Here is a 25206-nt window from a genome sequence, read left to right as displayed (position 1 = left end):
ATTGCTGTAGAGTGAAAAAAGAAAGAAAAAAAATATTGCCGTAGAGTGATGTGAATATATTTTTTTTTTAAATCACTTTTACTATTCTCTTCCGAATATTATTTAGAGTTATTTACTCGAATACCCTTCTAAATTTCTATAAATTATTTTTATATTATATTTTATTATAATATTTTTGTCCTTAATAATTTGTGATACTTTTTGGTTGATTTGTATATGAAAAAAAACCTTCAAAAGAACAGCTATTTATTTGATGATAACACATTTCTAGTTTGATTTTCAAAAGCATTGGATAATTTTATATAGATATTTTTTTTTGTTTTAACATTTTAATCTAAGAGTAGAGTATTCCAAAAAGCTAAAATTATATACAAATCTAGTCACGCCCGAAATTTTATCTGATTTCTATACTAAATCCCCAAATATCGAACACAACCACATACATTTCAATCGTTTCATCCAAAATTCCTTTCAAATCAGAAAATCCAAAATTTTAACAGTTTATCACCGAGATCCAATCGCCAATCCTTAACCATCTCTTCTAACCTCATTAATTACACATCAAAATAACTTTCGAAACATGTTACTCCAATAAGAAAAAGAAGACGAGAGTGTTTCGCCAGTGAGAGCATCTCCATTGTATTGCGTCATATTGTACTTCAAATTGGTGTAACTCCAAAATGGAGTAGGGTTTTACTCTAATGTATTACTCCATAAAAAATTCACAAATGATTCATTTTTTATTTAGTGAATAATTATGAATAGTACCTTCATTTTGTAAGAATTTAACAATTAATCCAAGTACTTCATGTTTACAAAAATTTCATAAAAATATATTTTATTTAAATTAAATATTTATCATTAAAATAAAATTAGAGTATTCTTACAATTTTAATTGGTGCAGTTTTCATCATATGCAATTTCCTAATTAAAAAAAAGTATGCATTTAAAACATTAAAAAGGTTTTTTGTTTTGTTTTGTAATTTGAATAACTTACATGATCTAAATGTTTGTACATACAGTAAGCTCAAGAAGTACATATGTTATCAATCAAAATGTTGATCCACGAGATAAACAAATTAATCTATTCCATTTGAACAATACTTTACCGATTCCAAAAAATAATTTACCGAATTATTAAACCTTTATTTTTATAATATTATATTATTTTATATAGCTTATGTTTTGTTTTGTTTTTTAGTTTATGCATATTTTATGTAAAACTATTAAATAATAATTTGTGAAATATTTTATTTTGTTATTGTATTATTTTAAAATATTATTTAAGTATAAAATAAAAACATTTATGACTAAAAAGACTATTTCATAAATAAAAAGAGTTCAGCTCCAAAATGGAGTAATGGATGAGATTACTATATAAATGGAGTAACCCTAACCGTTACTTCATTTTGGAGTTAGATATGGAGTATGGTTGGAGAAGATTTTACTCTAAAATGAAGTTTGAAGTCAAAAATTGAGTAGGATTGGAAAAGCCTCGAGGAAGAGGAAAGAGTTGTAGAAAAGTGGAAAATATGTGCTATGACTATGGCAAAAGATGGTGGTGACGATGATGGTGACGACACAGGTTTGTCGTCTCTTCCAACAAAGAAGGTTCCTCGGTTGAACCAGGACCATGAGAGAGAAACTGAAGGCACCACTGCTGCATTCCAAAATATTTTTCTATTGTGCTTGAATCTTATGGTAAACCATCTAAGACATCTATTTATCTTAACTAGTCATTTTAATAGACTTTGACCAGCGCAATCACTCATGTGATTATGTTAACATTTATACACATATAAATTTGTTTATATGATGAATGGTATATATTATTACCAATTGTTCAATATGACATTTTCCACTATAACAATTTTATAATTCACATGTAGTAATTTTATTTATCTGTTTTAAATTAAAGTAGTTTCTCTTTTATTAAAATACTAGGTGATATCCGCATCTTGCGCGGAATGAATGAATGGATAAAAGAGATTATAATCTTATAATCACAAACTTTAAATGTTATCTAATAAAAGATTAAACAAAATTATGCATGTTTATATAAGGTAAACTCCGATCTTTTCAAAAACCTGTGTTATTGGTTAGATGTAATTGAAGTATAGTTCGTGGAGTCAAAAATAATATTACATCTCAAATTTATATAAAATTAGCTATGAATTTAAGATAAATGAAACATAAGCAATAAAATTATTGCTTTCATAATATAAAGTATGAATTTAAGATAAAACGAAACATATGCAATATAATAGTAAATATGAAAAAAACAAATTATAAGAAAACAAATAAAGAAAAACTATTGGTATGATACAATTTCAATGCTAGTTAAGAAACTTGTAGGTTGTGATGTTGATTTCTGAGTTCATTCCTTGGGTATATAGTAATCAATAATAGGGTTTAGTCTCAAGAAGAATGGTAACCAACTAATATTCATACGCCATAATTGATTCATAATAATCCCTAATTTGTAGTTGTTAATTGAAAATAATGGAAAATAAAATAATTAAGAAATCAACATATAAGAAACAATAATAACAATGAGATTTGGCCGTATAATTAACCAAATCTAATAGAAGCAAGATTGGATAATTACATGTTGAATCCTTAAATATAAATTCTTAGTGCTTAAGTTAAGGGATTGCATGGAAGGTATTAAATCTAAGCGTAAAATCAGTGAAGAGATCATACTAATTTTAGATCTGAAATCAAATTATTTCGACGATCCCTGATTAATGTTTATACGATAGAAACAGACTTAGGATAAACCTAAACAAAGTGTGACATTATCATTGGACCAAGATTTGATATTGGACCAAGAGTTGATAATGATATCTTGATTGTGAAATTAGGATTATTATACCAAAATCATGTTTTGTAAGAGTTGATAATAATACTTCAAAAAGTGGTTTTGATTTAAAATGTAACAAAACACATCTAACTTATATATTTGAGTGGTCAAATATGAAAACTATGTGTTTGAATGGTCATTATATTATATATTTGAGTGGTCATTATATGAACACTATATATATATATTAATGTGCTTTATATGTTTGGGTGCTTAAATATACACTAAATATTTGATTAAAATTATATATTCGAGAGTTCATTATATTAACACTATATATGTTTGAGTGGTCAAATAGAATAATCTTCATGAATAAGGTACATGTCATATGAAAATATGTATTACATATAAATTTAATGACAAAGAGTAGTAAACATTGCATGAGTCTATCGTACTAATACGCACATGTATATATAATACACACACATATACTATGTTGTTAGTTTAAATGAGCAATGGATTACTTGTAAATCTTTTAGGAAAGGGATGGCTTTTTAATAACGGTTATGAGAATGATTCTCATGGTAACACCTAAGAAATTGCCCTATTGTTAATCACACATGAGGGCAATGTTAGTTTATAAGAATGCTTCTCAAATAATAGAAAATGGATAAACACTAATTAAAATTGTAAACTTACATGATATTTACGGGAAATGTCATTCAATTCAACATGAACTTAGTTATTTCATTAAAGGTATACTTGTATACTAACTTTTGGTCATACATATATGTTAATCGGATAATTTGTATGATTTAAATCTTTGACTCAGTAACTTATACTAAGTTTAATTTATAAAATGGTCACTTCATTTAAATTAACCTAAAATTGTAGTGCATCATGTTTATCTTTGTCTTTTTATACCTGCATCTCCTCTTCATTGTCCCTGTTTTATTGATGTTTAAGTTATCTATTGGTGATTTATAATTATTAAATGGGATCTGAATCTGATATGAGATCCGCTCCGGAAATAGGATATCTTTTTTTTTGTGCAACCCGGAAATAGGATATGTAGAATGTTGAGATCCGGATAGTTTCAAAATTGGATATAGATATCTTGATTTTTGTATCCGAATATACATATTTAGATTAAGATTTTTAAATATATAAAATTTTATTCATGATTATATTTGATATATTAATCTTTATATATTAAACTACTCATATAATATTATATTATAATTTAATGATATTATATATATAAATTGTTTTTATAAATATTGAATAAATATTTAATTATGTTTTATTTCAGAATTTTAGTATTTTCATAAATATTAAAAATATTGTTGCTCCAAAAGCCTTTATCATCCTTCCAATTTTTAAAGTCTATATTGGGTTCATTTTCGCACTTGAATCGAGTCACATCATGAAATTTTGCATTGAAAACTGAAGAAACCTCCTTACAAATAAAAAACATAACTCTTAAACTTGGGGTTTGACTGGTAATACAAAAGAAAGTAAACTGTAGTAAATTAAAGTAAAATAGAGAGGGAGAAATATGTTGATTTTCATGTTCCTCCGGTTTCCACTTATTTTGGTAAAGTAAAGAAGAATCGAAAACAACAAATAGAAGATTCCTTTCTAGTGTTCTTTTAGCACAACATATTTTATTCACAACAATATTTTCTAGCTTCTCTGTATCCCATCTCTTTGGGTTTCTTGTCATAAGATCACATACTGGCATCATAGGATGTACAGCTGGGGCAGTCAGCCTAGCTGGCCATCGTGGTATCGTTGGAATCCAAAGATCTTCTCAAGTTCTAATTCCATTCCCAGAATGTACTTTATCAATGGTTTCGCAGCCATCACGCTCGTCCACCCGTATGAGGGATTTGTCGTTTTGTTTAGATGTAAAGGCGAACTGCATCGGAAATATCTTCTTCTCAGAACCCTTGCCAGTAAGGAATTAGGGAATCACACTAATCACCATAGTTTCTTGCCAAGTAAAGCTAAATTGAATCGTGGATTAACCTGAATCATATTCCTCCTTTTTCTATTGGTTACAAACTTTGTCCCATTTTACCTAATGTATACCTATTTTGAGAGGATTTGAGCTCCACCAAAACTGTGCAATGACAATAGCTAGGTTCTCGTAGGCCTCTAATGGGAGTAGCAAAGTCGACATCACATACGTAGGAAGACCTAGTAGAATTGACTTTATGAGTACCTCCTTTCCACCCCTAGATAGTAATCTCCATGTCCAACCATTCATACGGTTTTGTAGCCGTTCTATCAGACAGACAAAAAGACTTATCTTTGATCCACTGATGTCTTCAGGTATACCTAGATATGACCCCATTCCTCCTTCATCTGTGATCCTAGTGGATACTTTTATCGTTTCTTTCACAGGTCCAGGTATCCTCTTACCAAAGAGTAAAGATGATTTATCAAAGTTGATACATTGTCCAGAGGCTTTTTCATAAGTTCCTAGTGCTTTCATTACTTCATCGCATTCACGGGGTTCCGCCTTACAAAATAACATGCTATCATCAGCAAAATAACATGCTTTCATTACTTCATCGCATTCGTGAGACGCGCATCCCCGTTATCTTACATTGGCTCTCAGCATAATTTAGAAGGCTAACGAGCGCTTCCGTACATAAGACGAAAATGAAAGGAGACATAGGATCTCCTTGACGCAATCCCCGCTCTGGGGTTATATTTTCTCTTGCCTGGCCATTGAATATGACATGATATTTTACCGATGATACACATCTCATTATCCACTTGATCCATAAATCTGAAAATTCCATATTCTTCATCACCGTTTTTATGAAGTCCCATTCTAGTTTATCTTACGCCTTGCTCATATTTGTTTTTATTGCCATCTCTTCTCTCGACTACCATGATTTGTATGAAGAGCATGAAACATTTCCTGTGCTATAAGTACATTATCGGTTATCTGTCTTAAACCTTAATCCAAAAACCTCTTAACTCTAAACCCTAAGGTTTGGATTATTTAATCCTACATTTATAAATGTAAACTAATCCCTTTAATGAAACATTTTGGTCATTTTTTTCTTTGTGTGCTATATTTGTGACAAAAAAAATTTAGTGCTATTCTAGTTATTTTCTCTTTAAATTTTTTATAAAACAAATTATGGTATTGTTTGTGAATTTAAAAATAATATATAAGATGTGTATATATTTTTATTTATAATATTTCCATTTTTCATTTTAAATGTTAAATTTCTAAATTTCTAAATTTAATATCTTTTAGATAATAATTTTATATTTTTATACATTCGCAACCGCAAACGCTAAGTAGAACCAGCTTTTAATTTTAAGAAATTCAGAATGGTCCGAAACAATTTGTAACGGTTTATATGATTGTTTTGAAATGATGTCAACTGCTATGAACCGTAAAAGCTGCATTTGTATGGTGGTGCCGGAGAAACTAGTCGGACCTAAATGGAATTTACATTATTGTTTGTTAACTCATAGATGTGTAAAATCATTTTAAGCAGACTATACTTGAGTTTCTTTGTTATTTTTTTTGCAAATTTCCATAGAATAAATTTGGTTGTTGGAGAATTTTGAAGATTTGGTGCAAAGTAGATTGTCTTTTACACACCGAACCAACCAATAAACAAATGTCTTAAAGACTTCACATATGTTCGCTTTTTTAACCGACGTCACAACTCCTCCATACCAAAAAATCTCTCAGAATCCCTAAAAATCCACTCGAAAAAATGGCAGAAACAATCAGCACCACCGTCTCACCGCCGCATTCCGAATCCGAGGGCTCCACCACCACATTGCCCGCAACAACAACAACGCCAGATCAGACATCGGACGAAACCTCAAAAGCCGCAGATCTGAAGAAGGAAGACTCGTCCGCCGCGGCGGAGACGAAGCCAGGAGGAGGAGGCATCTCGCTCCGCATCTGGCCTCCGACGCAGAAAACTCGCGACGCCGTCTTGAGACGCCTGATCGAGACGCTATCCACCGAATCCATCCTCTCCAAGAGATACGGCACGCTCAGCTCCGACGAAGCCTCCGCCGTCGCTAAATCCATCGAGGAGGAAGCATACGGCGTCGCGTCGAACGCTGTGTCCGATGACGACGATGGGATCAAGATCCTCGAGGTTTACTCCAAGGAGATTAGCAAGAGGATGCTTGAGACGGTGAAGGATCGATCTGCGGCGGCCACCGCGAACAAGGAAGCGGTTGAGGATGTGAAGACCGATGATGCTGCGACGGAAGTTTCGAAGGACGATGAAGCTCCTGAGTCGGAGAAGAGTGAGGCGTAACTACTATAATCTACCTATTAGGGTTTCGCTAGATTCGTAAGAGATTCTCAGAGTTTATTATGACCGACAGATCTGGTCTTGTAATGACTTTGTGTGGATTTGGTATTTGCTTCCTTCTTCCTAATTCGTTGCTTGCTTGGTTTGGCTTGTTAATGATTATGCAATTGGTACTAATCATCTCATCTGCTTAGCACCTTCCAGCTAGTATTCCTTTGGTTATGTCCTTGTGGGTTGTAGGAGCAGTTTGGAATACGTTGATACGTACCATTAGGATTAAGGTTTAAGTTATTTAGATCTTGAACTTGGGTGTGACTTAGGAAGTCACTATTTTGATTAACTTTAATTACATCAAAGCATGGATACAAGATTTACCTACGCTTTTATAATGGTTACCGCCACAGGTTTGTTGTGCATTTGGTTCTGATTGTCTGTTTTTCTCTGTTTTCATGTTCTTTTCTTTTTGGGTTAGATCATGGCTTTAAGTTCTGTGAAATGTGTAGATACTCTTAGCTCTTGTGGTTTGGTATGAATTTTATACTCTCCTTGATTCTTAATTTTTGCTTTGCATGGTTTACCTTTAACTGTAGTAAAATACTCTTCTTTTTTTCCGTTTGCTTTTATTTTCTCTTTCTAAGCTTAGGTGAGTTTTGTTGGATCTCATCGATCTCTGCATATGCTTACTCTCACCATTTCTCTATACATTTAATTGATTCTCTGATCTTCTCTATGGAACTTCAGTTTTTTTTTTCTCAATTCTAGACAGTCGTCAAGAATTTCTTAACCAATTTGATAAATCCAATCCAAGAAATAAGCTCCGGTAGCTACTTTGTTGACAAATTCAATATTTAAGAAAGTAAACAAGCTTGATGTACATGTATCAAGAGTAACTCCAAATTGCACCTCGAGTGAAAAGAGCATTTTCTTCAGAATACATAATCATTTCCAAGATTTAGTACGTATGGGTGGGACGGTTCAAATAGAACACTGGTTTTGCTTGTTCACAATCCAAAACGCTCTCAGGTGCAGCTTGGGTAGTACGGGATAGTACTGGCTCTATTTTGTTCGGGCATTCTCGCAAGTACACTCGGTCTTTAGTGCCAAAATCAGGAGCTGGGAATAGGCTCTTGAAAGCATCGAGAAGTCTGCATAAAGAGTTACTTTTACAGTTTCATCTATGGGAATCCTTAAAGCCCTCCACAAGCCTCTAGAGTGCCTTCACTTATAGGACATATTTCGAGTCTACTGAATCTTACTTCGAACCAAGAAAGAAGGAAGGGTCCCAAATGCAACTGAGGTGCTAATGACCTAGCCAAGAGTGTGGTAACCAGTACAGAGAGCTTCCATGGTGGCTAAGAAGTTTATTTTAAAAGGAGAGTGCTACTACCATGGTGTAGTTAGACTTCCTTCTTTATGACCTTGTTTTCTCCATTATTTTGAGGGCCTATGTTCTGACTGGGGAAAACAGCCATTTCATATCCAATGTTCAACTCTTACCCGACTTATATGGCTGTGTCAAAACATATATGAACTTATATGATCGTGTCAAAACATACATAACTTATATTTTTTTGGCAAAATCATACATCAGTCGCCACATCAGCTGACATGTCATCTATTTTGTTCGCGTGGATGCAACGTCAGCTAATTTTGTTGACGAAGATGCCATGTGTATAATTTTTTTTAACTAAATATTTTTTTTTGTCGACGAAACTAAATAATTTTGTTATAAAAATAAATTTTAGAAAATGTAAAATTTTATATTTTTTATTATTTAGTAAAATTAACAAAAATTAACTAGTTAATTAAATTTTAATCTTGTATAAGAGATATATTCGTAAATGTTTCGATTCTATCAAAAACCTTCCTTACTAGAGATATATGTATTGTAATGATTCAAATCCAATGCTAATGTTGCAGACGTGTTACTCTTGATTAATCATGGTTTTATTAATCTATTTTTTAAATTGTAAATTATATAATATACCCATGATTAATAAAGCGTATCTTTATTAATCATGGATATGTTATTTACATTTTAAAAAATAGATTAAATGTAAATAACATACTCATGATTAATAAAGCGTAACATGATTTATTTTTAAGCTTTATTAATCATGGGTATATTATTTATATTTAAAAATTTAGATTAACACAACCATGATTAATCAAAAGTAACACGTCTGCAACACTAACATATCATTAGAATACATATATAACTCTTATAAGGACGATTTTTGATATGATCGAAATATTTACGAATATATCTCTTATATAAGATTAAAATTTAATTAATTAATTATTTTTTTAATTTTACTAAATAATAAAAATTATAAATTTTATATTTTCTAAAATTTTATTTTTATAACAAAATTATTTAGTTTTTAAAGAAAATTATATACTTGGCATATTCGTCTGCAAAATTAGTTGACATTGCATACATGCGAACAAAAGTAAATGACATGGCAACTGATGTGGTGACTGGTGTATGATTTTGCCAAAAAATTATAAGTTGGGTATGTTTTGGCACGACCATATAAATTCAGATATGTTTTAGCACATCTATATAAGTCGGGTATGAATTGAACATATCGCGATATGTTGGGTATGAAATGACCGTTTTTCCGTTCTGATTGCCCTGCTCTGGCATAATCATTTTATTCACCCTGTTCTTTTGAACAATTTAGGTTGTTCTAGTTCGGTTGGATGTTGGTTAGAACTTTGTCTCGATGTTTGAAATACAAAAGTACTATTCAGTGGAAAAAAAAACATAAAGACACAAAGCCATAAACCGATTCTTAGATTGACGAAAGTATATTTCCTACCGACGCAGGAAGCTGTCTGTACAGCTTACTCTACTTTGCTTTTCCTGCTTAGTATCGGTGAATTAGAGCAGAAATGAGATATCAAATAGAATCACTTCTTCATTTTCTTAAATAACTTTCAAAGATTTATTATCTAGGGTGATTAACTTTTTTTTTTTTTTTTTTTTTTTTTTTTTTTTTTTGTCACGGTCTAGGGTGATTAACTAATACTCCATTGTACAGCTTACTCTACTTTGCTTTTCCTGCTTAGTGTCGGTGAGTTAGAGCAAAATGAAATATCAAATAGAATCACTTCATTTTCTTAAATAACTTTCAAAGATTTATTATCTAGGTGATTAACTAATACTCCATCTATTTTGAGATTATTGCGTACAGATTAAATCATAAAGAAAATAAGTTTTTATATAGTTGTATTCGTTGTGTTGTATTATTTTTGTAAGATTAACTTGTATTGAACAAAAGGTACCTGATATCTAGTTTTTCGGATATTTGTGTCTTTTCTAAAATAAAATAAATTAGAAAATTTTAATAAAACACAAAGCAAATCAACTTTTTTTTGTTAATATCAACTCCAACTGAATTCTTATTCATACAGTAAAAACTCTATAAATTAATATTTGATAAATTAACAATTTTTGTTGATCTCAAGTTGGACCAGTTTAATATATGATATAAATCAATAAAATAATAAGATAATTATTTTTAAAATATTTCTAGTCTTATTGAAATCATATATCATATATATAATATATATATATATATGTACTATTGGTAATATATTGTATTCTTTTCTATTTACAATATAGATTTGTATTTTTCTTAATATTTCATAAATATTCTGATAATATATAATTAAATTATCTCTAAAACAAATTTAAAATTTTATAATACATATCACATACTCATAAAAACATAATAAAAATGATATAAAAATCAAAATTTATTAAATTTAATGAATATATAAACCGTGAATTAAATAAAGCTAAAATGGTAAAATTTTATAAGTTAATAAAGCTATAAATCAATGAAACTATATAGTCCTAAAATTATTTAATATTTAGATTTTTACTGTATATGTAAAATTAAGTGTAGTAGTGTTAGTTAACTGTGTACAACATAAAATATAATGTACGTCATATCATAGGTAGTTGATTTAGATGATTGTAAATATTATAATAAAATTTAAAGACGTAAAAGTCATCATTTCTATAATTTTGAAGACGTGTTTTCAGTTTTTATTCTTATAATTAATTTTTTTGTTCCAGAAAACTAGTTTTTATTCTTAAGTAAATTAATTAAATTTCTTTTAACAAATCTTATATTGTTTATTTTTTTGAATCTTAATAGATTCACTCTTTTTTTTGACTAAGAGATTTACTCATTTTTTATGTGAAGGTTTTAATAGTATAGATTTTTATATGTCAAACATTTTTTGCTTAACTGTAAATATCATTAAGAAATGCAAGAGTTTACAAGCTAAAGTTTATAAACTACACTTTTGTTAACACGGCAAAAATAGAGAAAAAACATGTTAACAAAATGAGAAATTTGGACAGATGAGGCGCCTTGTTACACCAACCAAAGGGCCATGAGATGCTTGAAAGCTTTTCTGGTCTTGCGAGCAGAGATAATGTTCCTGATTGTTCTATCAACTTGCTTAAAAAGATCAGATGTTGTGTTGACCTGATTATTGAAAGCTCTGTTGTTTCTTTCAATCCAAAGCGAGTAGATTATGGTTTGGACTGCAATACCTCTAAGGGCTCGAATCGACTTGCTCGACACAGAAGTGTACCAAGCCAGTAAATGATTCCAAGAGTCGAAACCTTGTCTGGATTCAGACAGTCTGAGGAGCATCATTTTCCAGATATCCTTTGTGAAAGAACAATCAATGAAAAGGTGATCCCTTGTTTCATCTGCTGCCAAGCATAGACAACAAGTTAATGGCGTGAGAATGCCCCAAGAGGACAGTCTGCAACGAGTAGGAAGTCTATCCTGGACTGCCACCCACATTGTGAAAGCATGCTTCGGAATGTGTCCCTTGAACCAGATTGCACTATACCAAGCTTGTTGAGGTTGACTTTCTCTTAAGATACTCCAGGTTTTAGAAGATGGAAACACACTGAAATCTTCTCCATCTACTGTCCAGGAGTAGTAGTCTGCTCCAGCTTCTTCAGTAGGGACCGGGATAGTTGTGAGAAACGCGTGAAGGTCTACAACGACGTCTGATCTTGGTGGTGGCAGATTCCATTGCGAGTTCCTGCAGGAGTCGGCAACAACAGCATTGCTAGGCAGTCTGAGCATGCGGGTTCCTGAGTTACCGATGGCGTTTACCAGAGGACCCAGCGGTGTCCAGGAATCAAACCAGAAACTTGCAGAGAGGCCATCCTGAATTTTGCAGGTGATGAATGGCCTGGCTAGAGGTCTCAGATCAAGGAGAGATTTCCAATGCCATGAGTCTTGTTTATGTTCAGATAGAGCCCAGAAGCTTGAGATACGGAGATGGTGGTGTTTGTGCCACGCAACCCACAGAAATCTCCCTTCGGCGAAGATGAGCCAGATGAGACGAAGACAGAGGGTTCTATAATGTCAAACATGTATAGGTTTATACATAAAAATAAATTATGTTTGAGTTATCTTTTTTATTCTAGAACTATTTAAGTGTTAATTCTTCTTTTATAAAAAATGTGATTAGGAAATTTTTATTTTGAATAGGCTTCTAAGTCTCAAGTCGGGTTCTGCGAAGAACCCTTAAGTTTTTTGAGCTGACACTGATTTCAGAATAAAAAATTGAGAGCTTTACATGCATAACAGTCTCTGCAAAAAAAAAGAACGGAGATTACACGCGGGATAAGTGTTTACATGGGGGACATGGCATATGAATCATTCAATCGTTTTTTTTCCTTTAAGAGTAAAACTTAGTTTTTTTTTTGAGTAAAACTTAGTTTACAAATCAGCGGAAGCAGCGGTATGGGCAGACGCTCAACAACAGGATACAAATCAATCAAAGACAACGACCCCGTACACCGAATGGCTATCTTTAGAGAGATCCAGAATTTGCTTTCTCGATGGAGTATGGAAATTAAATGAGAAGTTTACAGGACAAGAGTGGTTTTACAGAAGAAATGGATCAAATGAAAGACTGATGGGAGCAATGAATCTTCAAAGAAGCGAATCTGTTGTGCATGCTTGTTGTGGGCAAGGGTCAGGCAGTCCGGAAATATGGAACTGAGGTTTAGTCCAATAGTTCGGATTAGTACCTGAAACAAAGAGTGAATCTTTTTATGAGTTTTTTAAGTTTGATGATGCAAACAGAAGCAAATATGAATATGAATCAGAATGATAATATGAATAAAAGCAAATAGAAAAGGGATAGATTGATGGAGATGGGATCTTTGTTGCTGGACTGAAGTCTCTCTCAACAAGATCAATGGATGGAAGATGGATAGATATGGGATTTGCTTGCTGGACTGAAGTCTCTCTCAAGGCAAATCAGTAGATGGAAATGATGGGGGGATTGAGGACGCCACAAAGCTCTGTGAAAGGAGGCTTTGATAAGTCAGGTTGCTCAAGAGATGCTTCTCACAACACTCAAAAGACTTAGATAATAGTTTTGAGAAAAACTAGAGAAACTGCATTTTCATTCATAAAGTTCAAGGGTGGTTTTATTACAAAGACAACTACTGAGCTTATATAGGCTCGACCTTGGGACTCTCTAACAGTCTAAAAATGACTAAAGGAAAGAAATAAAATTGAAATAAAAATCTTGGAAGCAAAGGCTTTGATGGCTCCATGAAACTAGCATTTACCTTGATTTGTGGCCTTTGCAAAGAGATGATCTTGTATCTTGATATCTTCTTGAACCTGGATGGTTTAAGGGGATAAGTGAGCTTCCTGGGAATCTTCTTTATGGTCTCGAAGGAGCTGATGTCGTGCCTGATCTGAAGAAAGAGCTGTTGGAGCTTTATTGCAAAATTCTCCAAATAAGGCAGCTTGGTGTAAGTGTGGATCCTCCTGATCCAATGGGGGCTGGTGCATGGAATAGACTTGTAGAACTCTTCTTGGATGCCTGTAATATCTCCTGGACGTCCTGGTTTAGTCCTGATGTCTTCTGGTCGGATTGGAATAGCTTGGACATGATCAAACCGAAAGATTGTCCAATCTTGCCATAAATAGCTCCAGTTTGATTTAAGCGACTCTTCATTGAACCAGCTGATCTCCTGGGCTCTGGTGTAGCTAAGAACTTCTTCAATACCTCCTGATTGGTTGAAATGATCTCCTGGACGCCAATGTCTGGTTTGAAGCTGATTGAACCGGTTAGCTTCTATTTGAGGCAGGTGTAGAACTGGTTTGACCGGTTTTGGAGAATGGATCATAACTTCATAATTCCGTGGCCATTTCTCCTGATATTGGGCTTCCTGGAAAGATGAGAGACTCTTCTTGAATCCTATGATCGGTTTTGGTTCAGGCCGCTCTTTTATTGGGCTTGAATCTCCTTGAAAAGTCGGGTACTCGCAGATGGATGGGCTGGGGAACCTCCGGTTTGTAAAATTCATAACTTCTTCCTCCGAGAAGATTTTCTTATAATTCCAAGTCTCAGTGAATTCCTGATGAGTTGGCCTTCTAGTAAAATTGTATTCATGACAAAAGACCTTCTGGTTGTTGAGATATTCGCCTTGGACTGAACCTCTGTCGCTGGCACCTCCAAAGTGGCCGGATTGGATAGTTTGGTTGACCTCCGGTTCAGCTACTGGTTTGATGACCACATCATCCCCTCCCCCTTGTGAAGGTTTTGACCTCAAAACTGGATAACCTGATACACCACAATAGAGCAAGTCATGTTTCATTCTCTTTTGGGAGTTTAGAACCTTACCTTGATACAATTTTGGTTTGGTAATGGGTTGTGCATCTGGTGGCTCTTCTTTAAAAAGATGGGAAATGATCACGCCTCTGGCCTGGATAGTGTCATTTCTTCTCTTCTGGAGTTAATGGTACTTCACACTAGTGGTAACCTCATGGTTGATCATCTTTGGGACTGATTCTCCAATTCTCCAAGTAATAAAAGATTATCCGGTGGGATTTCTTTGAAGCTTTCTTCTTTGCAACCTGAAAAATTCTCAACATTCTGGACAAAGACAAAGTGAATTATATCTGATACTGGAGTTTCATAAACAGAATGTGATATGGTCGAATTTACCATAGGTGCATCAGCATGATGAAGAATTAAATTCTTCTTTGGACAGCTTTGGATTGATGGCTGCCTTTCTTGCACCCTTTTATCTTGTTTGGTGTGATCTTCTTCTTGTCTTGTATCTGAAAAACAATTTCTTGGCAAAGACAAATGCATTATATCTGTGGTTGAAGATTTAAAAATAGAATATTTAAAATTCATACTTACTTTGATTGCATCAAAAAGTTGAAGTATGATTTTCTCTTTGTTGCCAGCTTCTCCTTTATTCTGTTTTGCACATGTAATGCTGATGGTGTGCCTTTCTAGGGACGTGGGATCTCTTCCTCTAGGCTCTCTTTCTTTTGTTATTCCTGGATCAAAATTCTTTGGCAAAAACAAGTTCATTATACCAGAAATTTGAACCAATAAATCAGATTGAATAAAACTATCACTTTTTATAGATAAATCTGTTTTCTTTTCTAGTGATGTTTGTATCAATGCTTGCTTAGTGGGGCAAGTCACAGCAAAGTGTCCTCTTTTATGACATCTATAACATGTCTGATCTTTTAAATTTTTAAAGTTAGAAGACTTACCTTGGGTTGATGCCTCTTCTTTCTTTTGGTTTGGAATCTCCATTTTTCTTGGAAATAAATCATGGACAACTCTTGATTCCAACAAGGGTGTGGGGGTCATGTCTTTCTGGACCTCAAGACCTGTCTTAATATCCTTGGACAAAGACAAGTGACTCATACCAGTGGGGGATGATATATAAACCAATTTATCAAGTATAGGACTTACCATAGCCTTTGCTTTAAGCTTTTCTTTGAGTCTGCTCAAGGTGTCTTGGCTGACGTTTTTACTCACCTCCATAACCTTTAGGATGTTACTTTTCTGGCCTAAGCAATGGACAATGGCGTGCCCCTGGTTTGGCTGAAAATTGGTTTGTTGAGGCAAGCTTCCTTGACCCTCTTTTTGGACAGCTTCTCTTGCTTCTTGGGAACCATGAGTTGGATACCTCCTTGGGTACTGCTCCTTGATCTGAGATCTTGTATAACCTGGTGCAAACTCATACCTCATGGCTTTCTTAAGTGCTCTCCACGTTTTGATAGTTGGCTCCTTGTAAAACCATCTGTCATCTACTTCTTGAACCCACCATTTAAAGACATCTCTTTTTAGATGTTCAATGGCATAAGCTAGCCTTTCTTCCTTCAAGATGTTGTTGTAGTGAAACCATTCATCAAGGTTCCTCTCCCATCTAAGATAACCTCTTTTCCTGAAAATTTAAAGAGTTCAACTTTATTAGCAAAAGAGTTATAATCAAAATGAGAATTAACAACATTAAGTTTGGGGGTTTTAGAATTTGGATTTTTATTGATCCTCGAAGGATCTGGTGGCTTGGGCTCGACATAGACAGCCTCTGGTGCATCTCCAAATCTTCTTTCTCCTGGTTGTGGACGTTGGCCTTGTGCCTTTCTTCTTTTCCTCAACTGAGCAATCTGTTCAACCTCTTGCAAAGCTGTCAAATGTTGGCTCTTCTTGGCCATCTGACTTTGTCCGTGTGTTTCTCCTACCATGGCTTCCTGAAAACACTCTCAAAGATCAAGTGAAGAATAGGGAAGTTCTGGTTTAGCAAAATAACAATGCAGCAATGCAAACTAATTTAAACAAAACCGATAAATATGCAAATATGAACCGAAATGAAATCAACTATGCAAAAAAAAATGAATTTTCTTTTGGTTTTCTTAATGCAAACTGAAATGAAACTAATATGGAATGCTAATAAACACAATGAAAGAAAATATGAAATGCAAAGCTGACAATGATTTTTTTTGACTTTTTAAAAATGGAAACAAATTAAAGGGAAACTAAATTTTGAAACTAAATGCAATGCAAACTGAATCAAACACAACTTTTTATTTTCTTTTCGTGGTTTATAAGGATGAACAGCAAGAACACAAAAATAAAATGCAGAAACAAAACTTGAAACAAAAAGACAGTTTTTATGGAGTTTTCGATTTTATAAAATGGAAAAACAAATGCAAGCAAATATGGGATATGATGCAAGGATAGAATGGACCTGATTCAGGAGCTTTGAGCTCTGATACCAAAATGTTGTGGGCAAGGGTCAGGCAGTCCGGAAATATGGAACTGAGGTTTAGTCCAATAGTTCGGATTAGTACCTGAAACAAAGAGTGAATCTTTTTATGAGTTTTTATAAGTTTGATGATGCAAACAGAAGCCAATATGAATATGAATCAGAATGATAATATGAATAAAAGCAAATAGAAAAGGGATAGATTGATGGAGATGGGATCTTTGTTGCTGGACTGAAGTCTCTCTCAACAAGATCAATGGATGGAAGATGGATAGATATGGGATTTGCTTGCTGGACTAAAGTCTCTCTCAAGGCAAATCAGTAGATGGAAATGATGGGGGGATTGAGGACGCCACAAAACTCTGTGACAGGTTGCTCAAGAGCTGCTTCTCACAACACTCAAAAGACTTAGATAATAGTTTTGAGAAAAACTAGAAAAACTGCATTTTCATTCATAAAGTTCAAGGGTGGTTTTATTACAAAGACAACTACTGAGCTTATATTGGCTCGACCTTGGGACTCTCTAACAGTCTAAAAATGACTAAAGGAAAGAAATAAAATTGAAATAAAAATCTTGGAAGCAAAGGCTTTGATGGCTCCATGAAACTAGCCTTTAGCTTGATTTGTGGCCTTTGCAAAGAGATGATCTTGTATCTTGATATCTTCTTGAACCTGGATGTTTTAAGGGGATAAGTGAACTTCCTGGGAATCTTCTTTATGGTCTGGAAGGAGCTGATGTCGTGCCTGATCTGAAGAAAGAGCTGTTGGAGCTTTATTGCAAGATTCTCCAAATAAGGCAGCTTGGTGTAAGTGTGGATCCTCCTGATCCAATGGGGGCTGGTGCATGGATTAGACTTGTAGAACTCTTCTTAGATGCCTGTAATATCTCCTGGACGTCCTGGTTTAGTCCTGATGTCTTCTGGTCGGATTGGAATAGCTTGGACATGATCAAACCGAAAGATTGTCCAATCTTGCCATAAATAGCTCCGGTTTGATTTAAGTGACTCTTCATTGAACCAGCTGATCTCCTGGGCTCTGGTGTAGCTAAGGACTTCTTCAATACCTCCTGATTGGTTGAAATGATCTCCTGGACGCCAATGTCTGGTTTGAAGCTGATTGAACCGGTTAGCTTCCAATTGAGGCAGGTGTAGAACTGGTTTGACCGGTTTTGGAGAATGAATCATAACTTCATAATTCCGTGGCCATTTCTCCTGATATTGGGCTTCCTGGAAAGATGAGAGACTCCTCTTGAATTATATTATCGGTTTTGGTTCAGGCCGCTCCTTCATTGGGCTTGAATCTCCTTGAAAAGTCGGGTACTCGCACATGGATGGGCTGGGGAACCTCCGGTTTGTAAAATTCATAATTTCTTCCTCCGAGAAGATTTTCTTGTAATTCCAAGTCTCAGTGAATCCCTGATGAGTTGGCCTTCTAGTACAATTGTATTCATGACAAAAGACCTTCTGGTTGTTGAGATATTCGCCTTGGACTGAACCTCTGTCACTGACACCTCCAAAGTGGCCGGATTGGATAGTTTGGTTGACCTCCGGTTCAGCTACTGGTTTGATGACCATATCAATGCTGAATGTGAATCTTTGATTTGGGCTATGGAGTGCATAAAGACCCACAATTTTTCAGACATAGTTTTCGCAACAGACTGTTCTCAACTGGTGAAAATAGTTTCCTCACCTGGAGATTAGCCAGCTTTTACTACACATTTGGAGGAGTTTTAGTGCAGTAAGATTTTCTTTCCCTCTTTCAAAATTCGACATGTTCCGAGGGCACTTAATCTAGTGGCGGACAAGCTGGCACGAGGTGTTAGGTGTTCCTCATCTGCTATGTTTCATGTCGATTTTATGTCTCCGGTTTGGTTCACTGAACCGATAGAACATAGGTTATAGTTTTTAGTTTTATTGTTGTCAAAAGAGAAAAAGAAAAGTAAAACTTAGTTACACAGATCTTTACATATGTTGCAATTGTTAAAGTTAGACAATTTCTTATTTGTGCGTGTCAACAGGTACGATTTTGGGATTTTGAGAAATGTGAGCAATTCAGTAAAGATTTTAATAATTTTTTAATTTAGAAATTTATATATATGTAATTTTTTTCTAAAATTTCGGAGGTTACATACGACTGTTTTATCATGTTTTGCCTAGGACCAGTCCGGCATGTCAAATCTTATACATAAGCCATGCTTGTCTGGTTTATATCTTTCTAATTTTATCAGATGTGGCCGAATAGATGCATTTTTGGTATTCTACTTTTTTTTGTACTTTTTGTGGTATTCTATTTATTTTACAGTGAACAGCTATTCAATTGTACACTAGAATACAACAACTAAGTCTATGCGTTTGGATATTCGTTTGCGTTCAGATCGAGTTTTTTAGATTTTTTTAATACGGATTGGGTTTGGTTGATAAAATCTCAGGTTTGGTTTGAAAATTTATTGCGTCCTAATACCCATAAAGTAACCATATATCGTTCGGATTCATGTTATTTCGGTTCGATTCAGATATAACTGAATAAAAAAACAAAAATTTAAAGCAAAACACAAAGAAAATACCTAAAATAAAATAAAAAGTTAATCTATCACACATAAAACTGATAAAATAACAATAAAATATTAAATAAAGCATGAAAACAAATATCATTTGTAAACAATATGCATTATTTCATAGAGAGTAGACTTGTTATTTCAAAGAGCGAATTATAAAATACTTATTTATTACTAATTGTGTACTTAAAGAATTTATTAAAATTTTAGTATTTATTTTTATATATCATATTACCACAAATATTGAAATACTTATATATATTTCAAAATATTTATATTGACTATTAATTTCTGATTTTTTTGATTATCCATTTAGGTTTAGTTAATAACACTTCGGATTCGGATATTTTTTTACCATTCTATAAAATCTGTTTAAGTATTTTTTGCATTTCAGATCGGATAAACAGGTCGGGTTTTTTGGTTCTGGTTTGGGTTGAAATTCAGATTCCAGATTTTATGTCCAGACCTAAAAACAAAAAATGTAACAAAGTTTTCTAAAAAAAATCTCGCAAACTTAGCCAAAAAAATTCAAAATTCTGTCTTGAGTTTAATATCCTGAAATTTAGAAAACATATATGCAGCGATTTTATCGGCTTTAGCTCTGTTGTAAAATTTGACCATTGAGGTTCCATATAAGTAACTGGAAGCGTGTCTTTTCTTTTATATTAGTAACTGAATTCCTTTTGGCTGTTCATATAATAAACATTTTATTCTTTCGATCGTTTGCTTTTTGTTTGTGACGTGTAAAAGTGATTGAACTATATAATCTTTTGTATTCATCATATAAAAAATCAAACCTTTACATGTATAACGACTTGTTCAAACAAAAGCCAGAAACCACGCCTTGATTAGTGATTACATGGCATATGAATCAATCAATTGCTTTTTCCTTCTGAGATGAAGATAAAAACTTAGTTACACAAATCTACACATATGTTGCAAAGGCAAAAAAAAAAAAATGAAAAGAAAATAAGTATTAGTGTTCATTAATGTCCACGGCCTCTCTTGCTTGGCCCAGACGCTAACCGGAAAGCCAAGCTCCTCATCAGAGGAATCCTCGAGCTGTTCGCAGCACCAGCCGCTGAGAAAAAGCTAAAACCACCGCCGTCTAAGGTGGCCATTTGATCACATCCGTTCATCTGCTCTGTTTTCAGGGCTCTGCAATCAACTCCAGAAATAATCAAAGACATATGCACCAATAAGATGGTGAATAACACGACCAGAAGCTTCTTGGCCATATCGATCTTTAACTTCACTTCAATTTATTGCTTCTCTCTCTAAGTCTTAGTTTCTCTCTCTCTCAGAATGTTGGCTTTGTAAAATGAGTTGTTGAGTTATGAGATGAAGGGCATGTGTGTATGTATATATAGGTGTGTGTGCGTGTGTGAGCAAAGGGCATTTCTTGACCAGCAATTAAATGCTAGTGGATTTGGACTTTTTTTTTAAAGCGTTGGATTTGGACTTCGCATTTTCTTTTTATTAGTATATAAAAAGTATGCTTTATGGCCATTGAATATTTCAGGTTTCATGTTTTTATAATGTGTATGCTTATTTCTCCATTGCCTTGGCTAAGTGGTGTTGTTGGACTCTTGACTATGGGGAAAAAATAAAATATAATTGTCATAGTAGTAATAAAAAGAGAAAATGAAGAAAACTACAAAACGTTGTAAAAAGTGGAATTTTATTTGTAGTTGTCTAATGTGAAGAGACAAAATGTTGTTGAACGAAAGAAACTAACAAAGAAGCGTTGAAGAGAAAAGTCTTAGGAGTGTGTTGTTGAGTTGTCAACTTTTGACTTTTGTTCGACGCCGGTTCTTGGTTATTACGGTGAAGTCGCGTTCGTCGGAAGGGACAAAAAGGTAATTAAAACGCGAGCTCTCAGTTTCTTTTGTGCTGTCTAGTGAAGACATGGGCACCGTCTAAACCAGTTGCACATGCCATTCGTTAACGTGTTTTCGATTTCTTTTTGGTTTTCGGTTTTCCTCCCGACTATCTGATTTTTTTTTTTTTTTAACTCAACTTTCAACTTTCATTAACCTTCTGGTTCACCATACAAAGAAATGTCATTCCTCACATGATATTTTAACCAAATTGGCTCTACAGAATATAACTTAGGGACATTAGACATAAATGTAAAAGTCTCCTTTGCTATCCTGTCAGCAGCTTTGTTTGCACCTCTTGGATTAAACCTCAGTAGAACTTCAGGAATTTGGGACAGCAGCTGAGAGATTGCCTGCAATGTTGGTTGGAGAATGGGCCAGAACTGATCCTCGCCTATCAGCATTTTTATCAGATTCAAAGAATCGGACTCGAAGATCACTTTGTTGTAACCAAACCTCACCACCGTCTCTGCTGCCCATTTTAAAGCCTCAGCCTCTGTTTCAATACTTGACCCAAGTCTTGGTACTCTTCTTGCACCTGCCCATATTAGCTTCCCTTTATTATCTCTGCATATCCATCCCAGGCCACAGTGTACTCCATCCTTGCGCCAAGCTCCGTCAGAATTGCATTTAAGCCAAGTGGATGGGGGAGGTTTCCAAACCTGTTTTGGATTCAACTTAACGGGGTCGTTAGTCTTCTCCATTTCTACCTCACTTTTTTCACCTGATGCTCTTTCACGCCATTCCTCTGCATCCTCCTTCGCTTTTTGCAGAATGCTCATCGCCTCATAGTCCTTCCCTTGAAATAGAAACTCGTTTCTACTCTTCCATAATCTCCAAAGTAACCAGGGGACTAGGTCCGATTGAACATCATCCTTTGGGTACTCTTTCTCCACATTTAGCGCATGGAACATATTGGAATAGAGGGAGTTGTCTAGGATACCACCTTGAGGTGTCGGGATAGCGGAGTGAGCCCATACCAGTCTTGCTAGCGGGCACTGGAATAGAACATGGTTGATAGATTCTGTACCAGAATTGCACCGAGCACACTGAGCTTCTCTTGCCATATGTCTTTTCCTCATGTTCTCAGCAACCGGTAGGGAGTTTGATATGCATCTCCATAAGAAATGGTGTATCTTTGGACTCGCCTTAGTATTCCATGCCATCTGAAATAAATGATCTAGACTGGGCTGTCTCATCGGAACTGGCTCTCGACAATTCTTCAACTCATTACACTGTACCCAATATCCAGACTTTACAGAATAATGCCCTGTCTTGGTGTAGTTCCAGATGTACACATCATGACTGGTCGGTCCTCCTATCTTGATTTTTCCAATGATATCTCTCTCTTCTGTCGGGAAGATTCTCTCCAGTTCTTCTCTATTCCAATCTCTGCCCCCGTTTTGAAGAAGTTCACAGACTTTCATATCTGGGTGAATGCCTCTTCTGCTGTCAGCTCGATCACCTCTAATCGCTTGTACTTCTCTTGCTGGGTTCTGGGGTAGCCAATGATCCTGCCAGACCTTTGCTGTTTCACCATTACCAATCAGCATTCTTGCACCGTGATTGATCAAAGGCTGGGCCGCATGGATACTTCGCCAAGCGTAAGAAGGTCTTGAGCCCAGTCCAGCCGATAGCGGGTTAGACTTCACAAAGTATCTGCTCTTGAAGACCTTAGCCAACAAGGAATCCTTGAGTGTCAGCATTCTCCAGAGCTGCTTCCCCAAAAGAGCTAAGTTAAAGGCTTCAAGATCTCTGAACCCTAAGCCACCCTCCTGTTTCGGTTTACTCAATTTATCCCAGCTCTTCCAGTGAATTCCTTTGGAGTCTCTCTTGTTCCTCCACCAGAAATCAGACATAATGGAGACAATTTTCCTGCAGACTGTTTTGGGGAGGAGGAAGCACGACATTGTATAGGTAGGCAGCGCGAGAGCAACTGCCTTTAACATGACTTCTTTTCCTGCGGGAGACAGGAACCTAGTCTGCCAACCTTGCACCCTTTCACTTAGTCTCTCCTTCAGGAAATTTAAAATCGATACCTTTGATCCTCCAAACGATTCCGGCAAGCCTAAATAAATTCCTTCACCCCCTTCTTGATCTATTCCCAGCTTGTCCTTGACCTCCTTCTTTCTCTCTTCGGGGAAGTTTTTTCCAAAATAGATACTCGACTTGAGGAAATTTATTTTTTGGCCCGATACCACACTGTACTCTTGCAAGATTTGGGACAGATGGTTCAGCTCTACCTCGTTACCCTTGCAATAGAACATGCTATCATCTGCGTAAAGCAGGTGTGAGATGGCCGGTGCTGTTCTCGCAACTTTGAGCCCTGTAATCTTCCCTTGTGCCTCTGCAGTACTCATCTTTTGAACCAGCATCTCTGTGCAGATGACAAATAGATAGGGGGACAGTGGGTCTCCCTGTCTCAGACCTCTTGTCGGTTTGATATCACCATAAGGGGAACCATTGATAAGTACTTGATAGCGCGCTGAGGTCACACAGGCCATTATCAAACTGCACCATTCCTCCGAAAAGCCAAGATTTAGCATAGCATATCTCAAAAAAGACCACTCTACTCGATCATATGCCTTCGAAATGTCTGTCTTCACCGCAATAAACTCTTCCGAGCACTTGTTGTTAGAGTTGAGAGCATGCAGTAACTCATGGGCCACCAAGATATTATCCGAAATAATTCTCCCTTGTACGAAGGCCGCTTGAGTCTCAAATTAGCAGCACTAACCAAAAAATAATCTAGTTCTCAAATTAATATGATATTAGAGCATCTCCAAAAAATACATTATAACTTCAAATATAGAGTTTTTTTTTGCTTTCTAAAAAGAATTTTCAAATTTGAAGTTTTGAAGTTTTGACTAGTAAAATTACAATTACACATTTTATTTATGATTCTTAAATATTTTCTCATTTTTCATTTTAATTTTTAAAAATGTTATATCTTATAAATCTCAGATTAATTACTATAAATTTAAGTTTCACACATAAAATTAAATAAAAATTTTAAAATAAGCTTTATATTATTTGAAAAGTAAAATTAGACAAAATAATATTAAAAAAACAAACTTAATAAAAACTTTATAAAAAGGTACACAAAGACATAATTATTATAGAAATTTAAATATTACAACAATACTAATAATCAAAAAAAAATTGTACGTAATCTACAAATTAAAAATAAACAGAGTTATTTTTACTTCAAAATACAATAGTTGATCAGATATGTGAGCATTACAGACATAATTTTGTGGAATAATGTTGTATTTGCCTTGTAATTTAATATTTAATTATGTATTTATATTTATAGTTTTATATTTCAATATAATTTTTATTAATTAATATTTTTATAATATTTTAATATATGTGTTAGTTATTTATAAACTTTTTATAAATTTATATTAGTTGTGATAAATATACGGACCATAATTTAAAATAAAAATAATTTTGAAATTAGTTTTGAAATTTTACTTTTGGAGAATGATACTTTAAAACTTCAAATATAGAGTTTGAGAAACTTCAAAATAGAAAGTGCTTTTGAAGATGCTCTTCGTAAATACATACTC

General features: G+C 34.3%; 2 protein-coding genes across 2 annotated transcripts; one reads left to right on the top strand and one right to left on the bottom strand.

Annotated features, from left to right (window-relative positions):
• The first annotated feature begins 6446 nt into the window (after positions 1-6446).
• On the top strand, positions 6447-7240 carry LOC108819076 (WPP domain-containing protein 2). The gene has a single exon (XM_018592064.2). It carries the CDS (start codon positions 6556-6558, stop codon positions 7114-7116), a length of 561 nt encoding a protein of 186 aa, XP_018447566.1. The 5' UTR covers positions 6447-6555; the 3' UTR covers positions 7117-7240.
• Positions 7241-11507: 4267 nt separating this feature from the next.
• LOC108820299 (uncharacterized) lies at positions 11508-20992 on the bottom strand. The gene is made up of 2 exons (XM_056992983.1): positions 20781-20992; positions 11508-12516 (listed from the first exon to the last, which is right to left on the bottom strand). The coding sequence occupies exons 1-2, from the start codon at positions 20990-20992 to the stop codon at positions 11508-11510; spliced, it is 1221 nt and encodes a 406-aa protein (XP_056848963.1).
• Positions 20993-25206: the final 4214 nt, after the last annotated feature.

This window comes from Raphanus sativus, chromosome 8 (assembly GCF_000801105.2).
Source record: "Raphanus sativus cultivar WK10039 chromosome 8, ASM80110v3, whole genome shotgun sequence".
Classification (NCBI taxonomy): Eukaryota; Viridiplantae; Streptophyta; class Magnoliopsida; order Brassicales; family Brassicaceae; genus Raphanus; species Raphanus sativus.
Note: the sequence above shows the minus strand (reverse complement) of the source record. Positions and strands in the feature narration are given on the sequence as shown.